Genomic DNA, 16,464 nt, shown 5'->3' with positions numbered 1-16,464 from the left:
CTTACATCGTTAGATGTCATTAAATCCAACACACTGGTTCTTTAATCTTGAATCCTGGCAAATTCTGATGCACATTTTTTAAATTATTTCTAGACCTTTTGCAGACACGAACAACTTAGAATTAAAATCACAATTAACAGATTTACTGACACTGAGACTAACCGTACGCTGTAACCTTCTCCTGTCCCTTCATGCGGTGCTCCAACAGTCTGTTTTAAAATTCAGATTTCTCTGTACAATTTCCCTTCTACATTTGCAGAAATTAATTTGCTAACCCACATGCTAGACTGGTAATACATAATACATCTCTTCTGTGTGTGTGTGCGTGTGTGTGTGTGTGTGTGTGTGCGTGTGTGTGTGTGTGCATGCATTAAAGTAAATGCACATTACTGCGGGGTGAAGCCTGAAATCACAGAGGTGGTGCTTCTCCCTGATTGTTCTCTAATCGATGGCAAATGAAATGATTCTGTAAATATGTGTGAAAGCATGTGAACATCCTCATGCTCACTTGCAGGGATTGTGTAGACACGGTGAGATGTGCGCTTGCTCGTGTGTGTGTGTTAGTCACCCTGTTGTCCTTGGCAGCTTGAGCGCCTTCTTGATTTTGTGCATTCTAAATCAAGATCATACATCACATTTGTCTGATGACAAACGCAGCTTTGGACATTTCTGCCAACAAGCACAACTGCAGACTGGAGAGAACAAAGACTCTCTAAAATCTCCCTTTTGACTTTGTTCTTCCCCTGCCGCCTTCCCTTCCCACTGTCACCCGTCTCTTGTCTTCTCTCTCAGATGTCCCGTGTCTTCCTTTTCTCCCCAACTTGTGAGCAAGACATTGGTTTCTCTTTTTCTCTTTCTCTACGTCTCTCTAAGTCTCTCTCCATATCGCTCTCTCTCTTTCTCTCTCTCCCTTTCCCTCTGAGGAGATTAACACAATCTCTCCTTTGCGTGAGAAAACAAACACAGATAATCCTAGGCGCGCTGCTGGCGTGTGACCGAGGATTAGCCAGCCGTTTTAAGTGAGAGCATATGGAAATAATAACGGCAAACTGACACATGCGCACGCTGGCTTGTCCCCCAGGTAGGAGGAATGAAAGGTGCACAAATGGCTGGTTTACACAGCTCACAGCACCCCGAAAACGTGCCTCAACTCAATGGAACCGCCTGAATTGGGATACCACTGGATTGGTATTAATGATGTTGTGACATGCCTTGCGTTGCTTCGAGTGATCCGACTTTCTTATACACTTGCTGTTAAATACAGTACACATGTGTAATGAGGACATTATTCCAGCTTGTCTTGAAAGTTTCCTCACTGCATCAGTGGTGATAACTGCTCGCACAATCAAAACACGCCGAGCCTTAAATAAAATATTAATTCATCACAAGTCTGATTTGCATGCTAAGCATCTGCGTCCATCAGCTCGAAGTGATGACAAGGCTTTCTATGTCTTTTCCCTTTGTCCTAATTGCACTTCATTGTAAAAGCTGATTAGATTTTGATTAGTTTATTGATTTCAAGGAAACCTCAACCCGAACGGCTATCACTTAGAGCTCCCATGAATGTGACCCTGCAGCCATTAGGGGGCACTGCTGCAGAGCAATGTCAAGGAGTTACTGCACTGGAGAGTGTTATGCTAATTCTTCAATTACCTGCTACTTACACCATGGCCTTGTTCACATGCTGTATCAAAAATCTATTAGCAGCAATATGTACATTCATTAACAGCAATATGCAATAAGTAAATAATTGGAATGGAGCCGAGCTGAGCACTCGGGGTAAAAAGAAAGAGAAGAAGCGGATAAAAGGACGTAAATAGAAAAGAAATTAGGGAGGAAATTAATCTAAAAGGTTAGGATGAATGGTGCGTGTGTTACAGTAGTATGTGGATGATTTTGTGACTTTGTGCATCAGCGTCACACATGTGTGTGTGTGTGTCTATGTGAACTACGCGTGTGTGTATGTGAATTTGAATGAGGCGGACCTGGGCTGAGTCAGAGGCGCAGACAAACAACACACACTGTCTGACATGGCCTCCAGACACAAACCAGAGCGAGGATGAGGCGAGGGAGCAAGGAAACGAGGGAGAGCGAGATATGGAGTTGGGGTGGGGAAGCTCTATCTATGCGTGTGTGTGTGTGTATATGTGTGTGTGTGTGTGTGTGTGTTTGCGTGTTTGTGTTTATTTTGTGTTCCAGCTTGTGTGTCTCCCTGCTCTAAATATTTGGACATGTGTGGGGAGATCAGACAGAGAGAGACTAATGAAATGCAGGGAGACAGCAGCTGATGATGAGAGGAGGGTGTGAGGGTGAGGGATGTAATGGGTGGATGGGGAGGGGGGGAGGTGTAGATAGAGGATGGGAGAATGGGAAGAGGAGAGAAATCTTTTTATTGCTGGGGGTCTCTGGGGGGGACTGACAGTAAATAAGCAGTGATAAGCAGCAAGCAGCTTCAGTCAGCACCCTGACTTGCAGGCTCTTAATGACCCAGCTTCTCTCGCGTGTCCCTGCCTAACCTTCGTCTTTCCGTGCCTTTACCATGTTCTCTTCCTCCCTCTGCCCATACACATCTTCCACAGTGTGCCCCTTCCTCTTCTTTTCCTCCATTTTGTCCTCACATATTCTCCCGGTCTCATTTTAACTGCAGTTCCCTCTATTGACTCTATTTCTCCCTAATCTGCTGCTAGGCACCCGCCACCCACCTCCCCACTCCTCTTCCTCCATCTCGGTCTTCCACCCACCTCCCATCTGACACATCATTCTGAGGTGAAGACGAGTGTAGCATTCCTCGCCGTCCTTAAATGAGCGATTGCTCCTCTTTGCAGCTCTTTTCCCTCATTCCTCACAGTTTAAACACAGGGAGCTACAAGGTCAAGTGTGTTATATTGATGCGAGCCTTTGTGTATATATATATATATCACTCTGTGGTTTGTTGGTGCTTGTGTAGGTGTTCGTCTCCATTCTGTGCATCCCTGCCTGCATTATGTGTGTGTATGTGTGTGTGTTTGAGAGTGAGGGAGTGTGCATCTTAGATCAACGGTTAAAGAGATTCAGCCCACAGCTGTGAGATGACCAGCAAGGTCAAGGCCGACTCTGTGGCAACACAAATTGTTCCACTCGGAAATCCTTCTTCCTCCAGGGGCACGCGGATCATCTCGCTCCCCAGTTAGAGCATCTTTACAGTTTGACTCTGGGAAACGGACGTGTGTCCACCCTAAACATATGCACGCATGCATAATATAAAAATATGTGGCTGTCTCATTTGATTTCATTTTTTTATTTCTTTGTTTAACAAAGTGGAAACTGAGGGGGAGCTTAGTGCTAATTTTACGCCTTGTTTGTTTTAATTCTGTCAGTTGTTGCCTATCTTATACATGGTTTTCATTAGCCGTACTTGGATTCACTGAAAGGCTAAATCCCTTTTAACCTATTCAAGTCAGACCTGTTTTTATACTGTATATATAGAGTATACGGTAATGCTCCCACCTTTACACAAAATCCCGACACTCCTAGAGCTACAGCTGACTTGTGACATGCTGCCTCGCAGCATCGGTAAATATTCAATATGTGTTCCACTTACGCTTGCACATGTAACCTGCGAGCGTTCAGTTTTAATATTTCACCCATAGCAGCAATCCTCTAATCTATGTCTCTGCCTGTCTCGGCGCATTTGTACAAGGATTAAAGCGAGCAGAAAGCAAAGCGTGCGAAGGAGGCCATGTTGAAATACTAATTGTACGTTTTGTTTGTGCTGGGACTGAATCCAGTGGGAGGAATATTGTAGGTGGGAGGTGGTTACTGTGTTTGTTTACATGTAATTTTCCCACCAGTTTTGTCAGTCGCCCGACACATGTTGAAATGATCGATTCTCCTTTTACGCACAGCGGGATGCTGCACCCCCCCCACCCCCTCCTCTGCCTGCTCTCACTTCTTCCATCTTGTTGTTGCCATGCTGCCTCCCTCTATGGGGTTTTATTTCTTCATTTTAGCTCTCCTTGTCTTTCTGGATGGGTATTTCTACTTCCCCCTGCCTCTCAGTCCCTAGCTGTGCTAATTTCTCTCTATAACTGTCACTGGTTTTGCAGCTCTTGCTGTCTCTGCATCGCCCTCCCTCTCTCTCTCTCTCTCTCTCTCTCTTTCTTTGCATGTCTCTCTCTGGTTCCTTCATACTCTTACTCCCTTGTTACACTGCACTCTCGGCTGTCACTGCCTCTCAGGACCTCATTTTAACACTCCTCCCTCAGTGCTCCTCTCTCTTACTTCATTCCATCTCCTTCTCCTCATACCTGGGTCCTCGCCTCAGATTTCTTTTCTTCTTGCATCTCTTACCATATCCAGTTCTCTACCTGCTTTCTCTTCAAAGCAGTTTGTACTGGGCTTGGAAACCCTGCTCTACACACCACCTCCAGGTGTGGATTGTTTTTAACGAATGCTACAAACCCAAGACTGAGAACTGACACAGTGATGAATTCATACACACCCTTGTGCATTAGTATGCGCGGCTACCTGACTTGAGGAACACACACACACACACGCACACACACACACACACACACACACACACACACACACACACACACACACACACACACACACACACACACACACACACACACACACACACACACACACACACACACACACACACAAATATGTGTGCACTCACAGGGAAAAACACAAAACTCACAGGCTCTTGACAGACTTTGCCAAATTGCTGTTACTTTGTGCAGATTGTCTTTATTCTCTGGAAACTAAAAAAAAGAGAGAGCTCCAGAATGGCAACATTTCAGAAACCCCAGGAACATTCTTGATGAGTCTCCAAAGACTGTTATGGGTTTATTCAGAGATTTATTTCAACTTGAAGATATCTGAAAAATTAAAACCTGCCAAAATTCAACAATGCTGCTTTCACTGTACAGCGGTGAGACACAGTGATCAAGGATGTATGTATGACAGGATGACTCACTCCATCCATCAACAGGACAGCATTTGGTGCTGAAATAATTGGTAGGTTGATTGATTAGTCAATTAGTTCCCACACAGTCAAAAAAATGTGTCTTGTTTTTATTATTGTTCCATCACTTGGATGTTTGAGCTTCATTGTGCAGAAGGATGTTTGTGCAGAATTTGACACTAAGAGACTGTTTTCATATTCATCTGCAGAGGGAGGAAGGTTTTTCCATGCCTACCTTAATAATGTGTGTATACCAGCAAGATTTTTGTCATGACTTGTTTTGGAGCCAATCATAGTCCGATTCTTTCAAGAAAAAATGGGAAACATTTCCATTTTTCAGCCTCTGAATGTGAGAATTTTCTGTTTACTATCACTGTACACTGAAAATGATGTTTGACAGTTAGTTGGACAAAACAAGGAATAACAAAACACCACTTAGTGCTGTGGGACATTAAATCAGCATGTTCTCAGTGTTTTCTCTCAAAAATATTAATAGAGTGAAAGTGGATTGTGACATAGAGAAAATAAACGATAATGAAAATAATCACTATGGCCCTGTTGACATATAATAAAATCTTCAAATCAAAGCTCTTTTGTTAGTGTTATTACAAACCACATCAGTTGTGGACTAAGTTACTATAATTTTATATTTTTTTATATAATTTCTGACTTCCTTACTCAAAAATCAGCTGAAAAGATATACTTTACTTCTTAAAAGAAAGGCAGCAGCTGTAGGTTTTTTTTTTTTTGGCAAATGTTAAAAAAAGGATTAAATGTGTCATTTTTTTCCAGGTTTGCTGTTGCTAAAAAAAAAAAACATCCATAGAATTTACAGCAGAAGGACGACGTATGGGACTGAGTCAAAATAAACTTCTCTGTGTGTGTGTTCATAGTAATGAAGGAACCTGTCACCCGGTGCAATATCTCATTTGTGTGTATTTTTAAGAGTTCTATAGCACAGATGGATAAGACACATCAGGCTCTGGAAACTTTGGCAGTACTTGTTAGGGTGAGCTCATTGTTGGTTAAATCAAATCCGTTGAAAATAAATATCTATTCTTGAATAAAGGCAGCTACCATGGCTCAGCCTCAGCATAACACACATTTTTTTCACATCACTAATATTGGGTTCAAACGAATTCATGATAATTATATTATTGTGACATCAAAAGAAAATTTGGAAAATAACTCATATTGTGTGTTTGTCTCTTCTAAGAAATGAATTTGACTGACAATATATGAGCGTAGTACATGAGTGTAGGGAGGTGAGAGTCTGTAACCACAACTGTACAAAAAGAGCAATTACACTGACTGTGAACCACAAAGTGAGCGCAGAAAGAAGAGGAAATTATTCAAGAGGCACTGGATTATTTACACAATATTATCATACACTCTTATGATGGTATCCCATAGATCAGAGAGGTGGTTGACAGTATTAATGTAGACGCATGTGTATTTTTATTGAAGCGTCTGAGGCACTTGTGCAGGCCTCATTGGAAATGAAAGCATCATATCTCAGACATGTCTCCCACACAGGGACCTCCTCCCCATTAAGTCTATTTTACATGTGAGCGCAGAGGCCCTTCTCCTGACACAGACACGTAGGTACTTCAGCAAGCCATACCGGTAATGAGCTAGTGTCAGAGGCACCTCCAGCGTGCACACACATCTTTATAAGAATGTGATTACTGGAGATGACAGGCAGCTTAGGGAATGACCATTTGAAATTGAAATCATCTAGTATTACTCTAAAGGGAACTATTAGCCAGCTGAACTCAGGATGGAAAGGCAGAGCCTTATTGATCCCTCTGTACTGTACATGCAGGCGCTCCGCATGGAAAACGTCTTGCTGAGAGGCAGCAGTCAAAACACCTCAACGCGGGGTCAAAACATGTTTGCTGCAAATTACTGTACACTCAGCCGCTGCAAACATTTGCATTTGGATGCGTCATGCTTTGAGTGAGTTTTGTGCGGCTGTTTCATTATGTCTGCTCTCAACAGATGGAAATTTAGATAAAAGGGAAGATGTTTCGTGGCGAATCGAGCAGGAAATTCATTTGTCCAAAACCCATCAAAACAGTCTCATCTGATGGGAGGAGAAAAGGTGACATGAATATAGATCACCTGTTCCACGCTGAAAACGCTTCCGAGAGATGAAACTTGTCAAATCATATCAACTTCTACAGTGTCTTTGAGCATTCCAGGTTAATGGGTTTAGCCATGTTGTTTGGTATGCTTTGACTCATAAACAAAACTCTCTCTCAAAAACCCGCCAGCCTACGTTACCTGTGTCACTATCCCTCCTCCCCCGCATCATCTGTTCTTCTCCTCTCCTGTTCTGCCCTTCTTTCTTTACCTTTATAAACCAACGTATTCCTATACACCCTCCCATACCCCTCCCTTATCCAGCTGTCCTCTCTCTCACGGCATCCAAACGACCCTTCTCTCCTCTCCCTCCCTTCGTACGCACACTTTTTTAATCCCTCCCTCCATCTGTCCAGCTCTGCGCCCCTGTCATCTTCCCCTCACCTTGTTTAGCGTGATGACCGCCTCTTGGTTCACTCCGGTGATGTTGAACGTGTCCCCCGACTCCCCTTCCAGGATGGTATATTCCAGCTTGGCATTTTCCCCGAGGTCAGCATCAGTGGCCGAGATACGCCCTATCTCAGCCCCCGGGATGGCCAGTTCGGAAACAGAGAAGGACCACATACCTAGGGGAGAGACACATGACAGCACATATTAACGTGGTGGACTCTCATGCGCTGATACACTTCATTTGTCAGTTAAACATTTAATTCTGTCTTTTGACCTGCTTTCACATTGCTGCTCCGCACCTGTGCTGAGCCAATATTTACAATATTTCATACAGATAAGGAAGGCATTTAATTTAACAGAACTGAGAGGATGAAGGAGAGAGATACAAAACAAGAAAGGCAGAGTCTGCGTTTGAGTGCTCGGCACTGAGATCTTATTAAAAGCGAGGTAAAATATGGCCAGCAAACCTGCTGCGAAAAGAAAATAGCTAAATTAAAATAACACACAAAAACAGAAGGAAGAGAGGAGATAAGGAGAAAGCAAAGATTACAGGTAAGGAAAGCTGCTCCGTCTCCCTCACAACATTCGAACTTGATGATATGAGCTAACTACTCATCACAAACAGCCACGTTTTAGTCTTGGAGTTGTCCATTCCTTCCTGCTGCTAACAAGCATTCACCAAGATAAGAGCCTCTTTCGTGTGTGCTACTGTCATGTTGGGCCCATTAAAGCAGCACATTATTAGAGTCCTTCTGCTGGCTTTGCGCTTTTTATTATAGTACATTTCTCTTATGAGTCACCTGATGCAACTATCTGATGAAAATATGGATTACTAGACGCAACGTGGTTCATCTGTGAACTCGTATTAAAAAAAAAAAAAAAAAGCATGGACGTGCAAACCCACATAAATTCAAACATCCGCCTCCCACTTTATTTCAACCTAGCACACGCCGGCTGCTCTGACAAGAATAAGTATGGTTGGAAAGATAGAAATTGAGCGAGGAAAAGGTAAGATATCACTATTTGGCTCGCACAAACAGAACAGACAGGCTCATTCAAACAGAGCCGTTATCTGCTCGGCTAAAGCTAAGGGAATCTGATAGACCTGTAAAAGTGAGAGAAAACAACATTCTGCAAACACATTGGCTTGACAGAATAAAAAGATAGCCAGCACTTCAACAAGACATTATCTGAGCCAACACGCAGTCAGACAAATTCTGGAAATCTGACGACATCACAGTGAGGTTATTTCACTTTGTGGATCAGGATTACAGTTCTAACATCAAAGATGCATCAGCAACAGAAGTTATCTTTTAGAGTATTCGATTGTTGTCTGTTGATGTCAAATTTGTAACGTAGGCTTAATAATTCATTTTCCCCGATCACAATTCAAACCAGCTAAGGTTGTATGAATACTCCCAATAACACACCAAACTATTTGGATTCTCTGTAAGATTTATTCAGTAAATGAAATAAAGTAAAAACATATTTTCTGTTATAGTTCCCAGTATGGAAGCCCAAATGCTGTTTTGAAGATCTCTTCACACTAAAGCAATTTATTTTTATATTGAACCAGAGAATACTGGAATCAGCGAAACAAATACACATGTATGCTGTGGTGCAGGAGGTAGAGCGGGTTGTCCACTAATCAGATGATTTGTGGTTTGATCCCCGGCTCCTGCAGGATGTTGAAGTGTACTCAGGCAAGACACTGAACCCCAAATTGCTCCCGAAGGCCTTGCCATCGGTTTGTGAATGCATATGAAAACCTAAGAGCAACTGATGAGCAGTTGCACTAATGCCATCAGTGTATGAATGTGTGTGAATGGGTGAATGAGATATGTAGTGTAAAGGGGCTTTGAGTGGTCGGAAGAGCAGAAAGGTGCTGTATACAGACCATTCATATTTCAGAATGTAAACTCCACCCAGGTTTCTACAACTACAAAACCAGCAGTGCTTCTGGGTAGGAAACTGGGTGTAAACTGGTCTCGGGTCTTCAACCAACAACCCAAACCTTTTCCCTATAGCCTCTTCTACACAGGAGGCTGCACCTTTCATCATCTGTCTCACAGGACAGCATGTGTCATGTTTATGCTGCAAGTCAATTTCCTTCAGTGCTGCAAAACACAGGTGACCCACTCTCAATACTGTGCCTGAACACATCCAGTGCAGACCCTGACAGGAGACGTCTCGGCTGCGTCTCTGCTGTAGCAGCTTTTTCAGCGATACAACAACAAGCTATTTGCATAAAGGTTAAAAGCTAAATTACCTGTCAGACAACTTGCTTTTAGAACATGTCGCGTTACCGCGAGCCTCTGAGTATTAAAATGTGTTGATCCCTATAATGATGCATACCATGACAAATATCTGGAGAAAGAAAATCGTCAAAGTACGGAAAAATCAATTTACAGCAACTGGTTCTTATTCCTGCTACCCATGATTCATTAGTTCCTTGTCTGGAAGTCACTTCCAGTTATCGACTCTATTGTCTGTACTGAACATGGGCTCTCTTTTTCTGCAGAGAAACCCAACACCTCCGCAAAATTTCCCAAGTGTCACCCCTCGCAGTAAGATAAGCTATTTAACCGTGTTTCATACTGACTAGGATCAGAAGATAAAAATATGTTTTTAGATTACATATCAAAGATTGATGAACAGAAAAGGCAGATGGAAAAAAACATATCAGAAACTTTGTCATTTTCTGTGCTGACAAAGAGTTATCAAATTAAGAATTTACACTATCGCTGTGGTAATAAAGTGTATTTGCAAAACAACAGCCAAGATGGATCTGATGGGATTAAAATTAAAAAAAATTCCATCTTCATCAAGATGAAACCAAAGTGAATCAAAGTGTTTTACATTTTGCAATAAGCTGCCTTTTATAATAAAAAATGTTTCCCAGCTCTGGTCTCTGTGTTTACCTGATTGGCTTCTATTAATTACCGTTTTATTGCCTGAGAGGAAGTCTCTTCTGAAAAATGCTATACAAATCACATTCATCATTAGTTTATGAGTGTTTTCCTTCGTTGGCTGCTGCTGTAATGGCTGTGGGATTTTTGCCAACCGATTCTCAATGGAGATTATGCGACAAAACAAATGACACAAATTCACCACTGACACTCAAGTAGGATTTGTTTTTCATAGTCAAATATGCTTAAGTGGTTAGCTGCTTGCTAGCGCCACAGCATTTTTACTCTGCACACATTACGAGCAGTAAGTGTGACAGCGGCATTAAGCTCACTGCTGGTCTTATGGGCTCTAAAGGGCCATGAATTGGGTCGATTACCATATGGTGCTCTCCAGGCCGCTCCTTTTTTTTTTTCCTTAACTTCATTTACTTCCAGGTGAACAACTGCTTCATCCTCCTAACCCCTCTTGTGCAATTTACTCAAGGTGCTGCACTGGATGCTCTCAAAGAATGTTCTCCACCGCTTTAAGTGTAATGTACAGGATGTAATGGCTGGTTTCTATGCACTTACCATAACTTACAGACTAATAGCTACTTTCTGAAAAGAAAAAAACAGGAACAAGTGATTTAATGTTACTTCAAAGTACAAAGAGGACGTCACAGTTAGGTTATCTCCCACACTGCTGTGATTTATAAAGAGGAATGTATGACTCTATATTTAACACTCTTGAAGTCCCACATTGAATGTTATTGTGTCATTATCGCTCACTGTGAACACTTCATTATAATTTCTTTCCCTTCTTACAATCACCAAGAGTGTCAATTTCTCTGCATCCTTATATTTTAAAAGATTGGGCTTCAGTTCCTGAAAACGATCACAAACACCGAGTTTTCTTCAGCTCGATCAACTCGCCGGAGTGCAAATCATCTCAAGTCCATAAGAGACAACTTTTCATGCAGTTCTGTCTGATAAGAATTATATTTACACTCTACTAATTTGCAACAGTAAATACATTTTGACAGAAACTTAATGTGGCCTGGACTGTTTTTCCAACATAATGAGAAAACTTGCAAACAGTTTATATTGCAAAATGTTCAGTAACAGCGTACTTCATTAGTTTCCCTGCGATAATCGCTCTTGCAAAATAATCACTCATAGCGACTAATGTTTTTTATTGCACTGAAAACACTTAAGTTTAATGTTTTAAAAAAAGAACATGGTCTTGTTTTGACATGGAAAAGGTCAACAGGAGCTTGGAGCACGGGGCAGGTTGACAAGTTCAGCATTGAGGCAAAACTACAATCTTTCACCAATGTTAACCGTAAAGTGCTTTTCATGCTGAAGCCAGGTACTCCACTGTCACAGCTCTGCACAACTAACTTGTGGTTTATGAATGCAGTACTTCCTACACAAGAAAAATAACACCCGCAGCAATTATGTTTTCCACCAAAACACAATTGGCAAGAGAAATTAGCAGTTATATAAGAAACAGGGTTGTTTCATGTGCAGTGTATTTTTTTTATCTAAACTCGCTCAGTATAAGAATGGAACAAATTAGTATGTAGGAAATGGTGTTCTTTGGAATATTTAATCATAAACTGATTTAGGGGTCGCCAGTTCATCACACAGGGCGGATACACAGAGATGCTCACATTCATGCCTACCGGCAATTTAGAGTCACCGCAGTGGACCCACGCAGACACAGAGAGAGAACATGCAAAATACACACAGAAAGGCCCCAGGTGGGGTTTGAACCATGCCTCTTGCTGTGAGTGAGGGGCTAATCAAAGAAATCATAGTCCAGTTCAGTCCAGTTCAGTTTATTGTGGTGTTGTGAGTTTATTAGGTTTACACTATGTTAAATGTGTATTTCCTTCATCAACACACTCACAAGTATGTGGACATACTTGGCTGGCTGTTTTCAATAAAAGTAAATCTTGGTTATACACACCCTGGACAGGGTTGCAACTTTATCATACGGCTTCATCCAGTAATATTTTAGACAATAGTGTGCCTCCAACTTTTGTGGCAACAGTTGGTGTTTGTCCCTTTTCTGTTTTAACAAGCCCTCTGCACAAAGAAATTGTTGTTTGGGTTTGGTGAAGAAGAAAAAGTCCCGACCTCAAACCCATCCAACACCTTTGGGATGAATTAGAAGACTGTGAGCCTGAACAGAAACCATCACTGAGTAAATCCCACGAGCTAGGCTCCAAAATCTGAGCTGTGCAAGAAAGTCATACACGGGTGTACACAGCTGTCCTAATACCTTTGTTGCACTACCTGCTGAAAGAAATCATGAATGGCCCTGAGCACACTATCCTATAAAACTAGTGCATGTAACATGCAAAAAACGTAAGGACAGTGAGTGTCACACAACAATCACTTAAGTAAATATATTCAGCTGACTGAGTATGCCCACGCCCACGTGGCCCTGCAGGGGTCTGCCCACTGAAAGGACAGCATGTGCCAGTGAATCAACACTAAATGCCAGTTTATGTGGCGTGACTACCATGCCTACCATCTGGGACTGACACAGCACCAGAAGGCTGAGACGAAGACAACTCGAACATAAACAGGGATGTTGCTAATGAGACAGCAAATTGGGAAAGTTATTTACAAGTCGGAGACTGTGGTTTCTATTGATCTGTGATATTGCACGAGGTAACAGGGCAAAGCACACGCCTACACCTACACAACTGTCCCCTTCATATGGGCTTCTCCTCTGTCTCTCTCTCTCACACACACACTCACACACACAGCCAGCCTCGCACTCTCTGATACACATTTGTCACACCCAGGGAGTGAGTGACAAAAGGGGTGTGATGCCGGCAAAGTAGGCTAGACTTAGTCATTATCAGCTTTCTGCTCACACAGGAGAGCAGCTGGCAACACAAGTCATACATCATTTCCACCTGTGATGGACTGGATGGAGGGGAGAAAAAGAGATGGATCCAGCAGGGGAGATGGTAGTGAAAAGGTGAGTGGCAGGAAGAGATTCCCCGCTCATTCTGCACATAAAGAACCTCAGAAAGCTGCACAGGCCCCTGATAAAATCACACATCAGCTGAAAATAGAGAGTGGCTGTGGATCTGTCCTCTGCCTTTGTTCGCACAGGTGAAGCCATTAGAGCGGGCTGTGAGGAAACAGCATGGGTGTGCTGGTTCAATGCTTCATGTCTCACTAATATAGGTGCACCCCGCTGAGCTGGCCATAATTGTGCCATGGAGGTAAGATCAAAAGTCCTCCAGTTCTGTATTTGGGAACTATTTCTCAGACAAGAAGACACACTCTTCATGTCTCCTTTTCATCAAGTCCATATCAACCTGTACTGGTTCCTCTCGACTGTTGTCAAACTGGAGTTCACCATGCGACATGACAATTAGCCGCCGGTTTTTTGCAGGGGATTGGATGAATTGGGCCATGCTGGCACAGGGATTAGTTGGAAATGAAGTGAAATGACAGGCTGTGAGTGTTAATTAGGGAGCATGTAGTTTAATACAGGTTATAAGTTAGCAGAAAAGAGCGGCGGTTGACAACCTGCTGAGTGTAGACGAGAGGGAGAGGGATGAATCTTTAAGAAGAGGGGGCGACTGTAAAAGGACAGATAAATGTGAAATGAAACAGGTGAGGGACAGAGAGCGCTGGAAGAGAGGAATTCAGGAGGTGAAAGCACAGCGGGGAACCACTTTTTGAAGACAAGCGTGGACGAGGTCCTGTGCTGTAAAAGCACTCCGTGACGGCAGGAGAGAAGAGGTGAGGAGAGGGGACGGGGGGGGATGACGGGTTGAGTGGGAATAAAAAATAAGAGTATGTGACTCCGCCACATCTTATCTGAAGCAGAGGCAGGAGTGTTTCTTGTGATGGCGGCGGTGGCGGAAAGCGTCGAGTTAGGGGAGTCATTAAAAAAATGTCTAGCTTGCTAAAGCGCAAGCACTGGTTTTGAAAATAGCCTGAATAAAATCTGCATCCATTTAGAGGGAGTCCATCACACAGGCGCTCATACTCAAGAGGGCTTAAGGGAAAAGGCCAGAGAGACGGAAGGGAGGATCAAGACTGCGGAGAGTGTGATTTAGGCATCATCATCAGTGCTCGAGACGAGAGGACTGAAGAAAACAGGGCAGCATTTGCTGTCTAGGTGGAATTTTTTTATTCTTTTATAGCTTCTACAGGGTTAAATTAGCCTGCATGCGCTGAGAGTGAAAGTGACGGCGTCTACAGTACCTCGGTGCTAATGGGGTTAATAATGAAGCAGTGCAGATTTTTTTCCTTTGCAAGCTGTGTAAAAAACTACATGTTGCTGTTTAACTTACCTCGTGTGGAGAGATAGGCCATTAGGCATTATCGAGCTCTGTTCTAATGCCATATGGAGTAGGATGAAAAAGCAGGGTATGTCTGAGCGTGTGTGTGTGTGTGTGTCCATTAGTCCTGGACTGGTGTGGGTGCATCCAGGTTCCTGAGAGCAAACAGTGCTAAACAATACCGAGTCAATCGTAAATGAGGGACTGTGTTTTCAGAGCGGGATAACGTAAAGAAGAAATGCTCTGGTGTCTTATATAAAAAGAGCTTTCTGCAACAGCTTCATTGAAATGTTCTTAAAAGCCACATAGCAGCAGTTAGATTATGAAGAGGCTGCATGCACCAGCTCCAGCATTGCCCCTGATATCAAGTGGCTAAAAAGCTTTACATTGACTCACTCTGGAGAGTCCTGACAAAATGATGAAATTACAAAGTGGCATGCTGGCTGGCTGGCTGGCTGGTTGGCTGGCTGGCTGGCTGGTTGGCTGAATGACTGACTGATGTGACTAAGAGAAGGGAAAAGTACAGTTTGCGGCTGGTTCAGTCCAGTTAGACTCGCCAGTGACAATCGCCTCCACCTGAGAGATATTGTCAGAAACGAGAGAAATGTACGGGGAGAGCTCAGGGGAAGGCGAGAAGAAAAAAAAAGAAGAGAGAGAAATACGACATGGTGCTGAAAGCAAAAGGTGGAGAAAGAAAGAGAGAGAGAGCGAGAGAGAGAGAGATGTGACTGAGAGCAATGTTTCCAGCAGTGATTTTACTGTCTATTGAAGCAGAAAGCACTGAACTTTAGATGAAATATTAATTCAGAGCCAGAGAAACAGAGGGATCGAGAAAATAAAAGGATAAAAGCGTGCTGGTATTAGCCACCTCCGTTTTAATTAGTTTCTTCTTTCATTTAAATTCCTCCATCTCTTATTTGGGTTTTTAATATGTAAAACTTAATTAGGGAATAACAATTATTGGAAATTATTGCATATTACCTAATTGTTTAGGTTATCACCGTAATCATTATTACTCAACCACAGACGAGCATTAGAGTCACATGAAATTAGTCAGTTGTAGAAAATCAAACGCTCAATTCCCCCCCACCCCTAAGAAAAGAAGCCGGAGCAGAGCAGGCAAATCTGGAGGTCTGCTTTAATTAACACAAGGTGTTGTCCCAGCCTGGAGGCAGGCTGCACACTGGACATGGATTTCACTGAGATGAGAAATGGTTCCTCCTGAGACAAGAAAAAAAAACAAAGTTGAATTTGTCCAAACACTGAGTTTTTAAAAGAAGGAAAAGCTGGAAGAGAGGAGCCAGAAAGACTTCAATAAGAGCTAAATTGAATATTTTTGCAGGCTTGTTTGTGCAAAGTGATTTATATTGACTGAATACATTATGTAATGCCAGTGGGTTTTCGGAAATGCAGTCAGGGCCTGTATATATCAAGTGTTTCAGAGTCACTAGGAGGAATTGGGCTGATAGACACTAGAAGTTATAAAATGATGTGTAGCGTGTTGTTGTTTTCCCCACAGTTACATTAGATAGATCACATTAGACGGCCTCTGACAGGTAACTAATGCACCTATCCATACCTATAGGCAATCTAGAGACAGCGGTAACCTTAACTGCGAACTGTGGGTGGAAAAGCATGAGCCCACGCACGTCCAGGGAAAGCAAACTCTGAACAAAAACACAAAAGATGAAGAAAGAAATAATAGTTTAAATATCACAGTGACATTTACCAACAAGCTACTTTATGCTCGGAGTAAACACTGGCAAGC

At 42.6% G+C, this 16,464-nt stretch overlaps 1 protein-coding gene across 1 annotated transcript in view; it reads right to left on the bottom strand.

The window, feature by feature from the left end:
• Nucleotides 1–16,464, bottom strand: part of cdh24b (cadherin 24, type 2b) — a 143,810-nt gene that overhangs the window by 22,956 nt on the left and 104,390 nt on the right. Inside the window, exon 6 of the mRNA XM_027283347.1 lies at nucleotides 7,484–7,665. Within this exon, the coding sequence (XP_027139148.1) occupies nucleotides 7,484–7,665 (182 nt within the window). The remainder of the gene's footprint in view (nucleotides 1–7,483; nucleotides 7,666–16,464) is intronic.

The sequence above is a fragment of the Larimichthys crocea genome, chromosome X (genome assembly GCF_000972845.2).
Source record: "Larimichthys crocea isolate SSNF chromosome X, L_crocea_2.0, whole genome shotgun sequence".
Taxonomy (NCBI): Eukaryota; Metazoa; Chordata; class Actinopteri; family Sciaenidae; genus Larimichthys; species Larimichthys crocea.
Note: the sequence above shows the minus strand (reverse complement) of the source record. Positions and strands in the feature narration are given on the sequence as shown.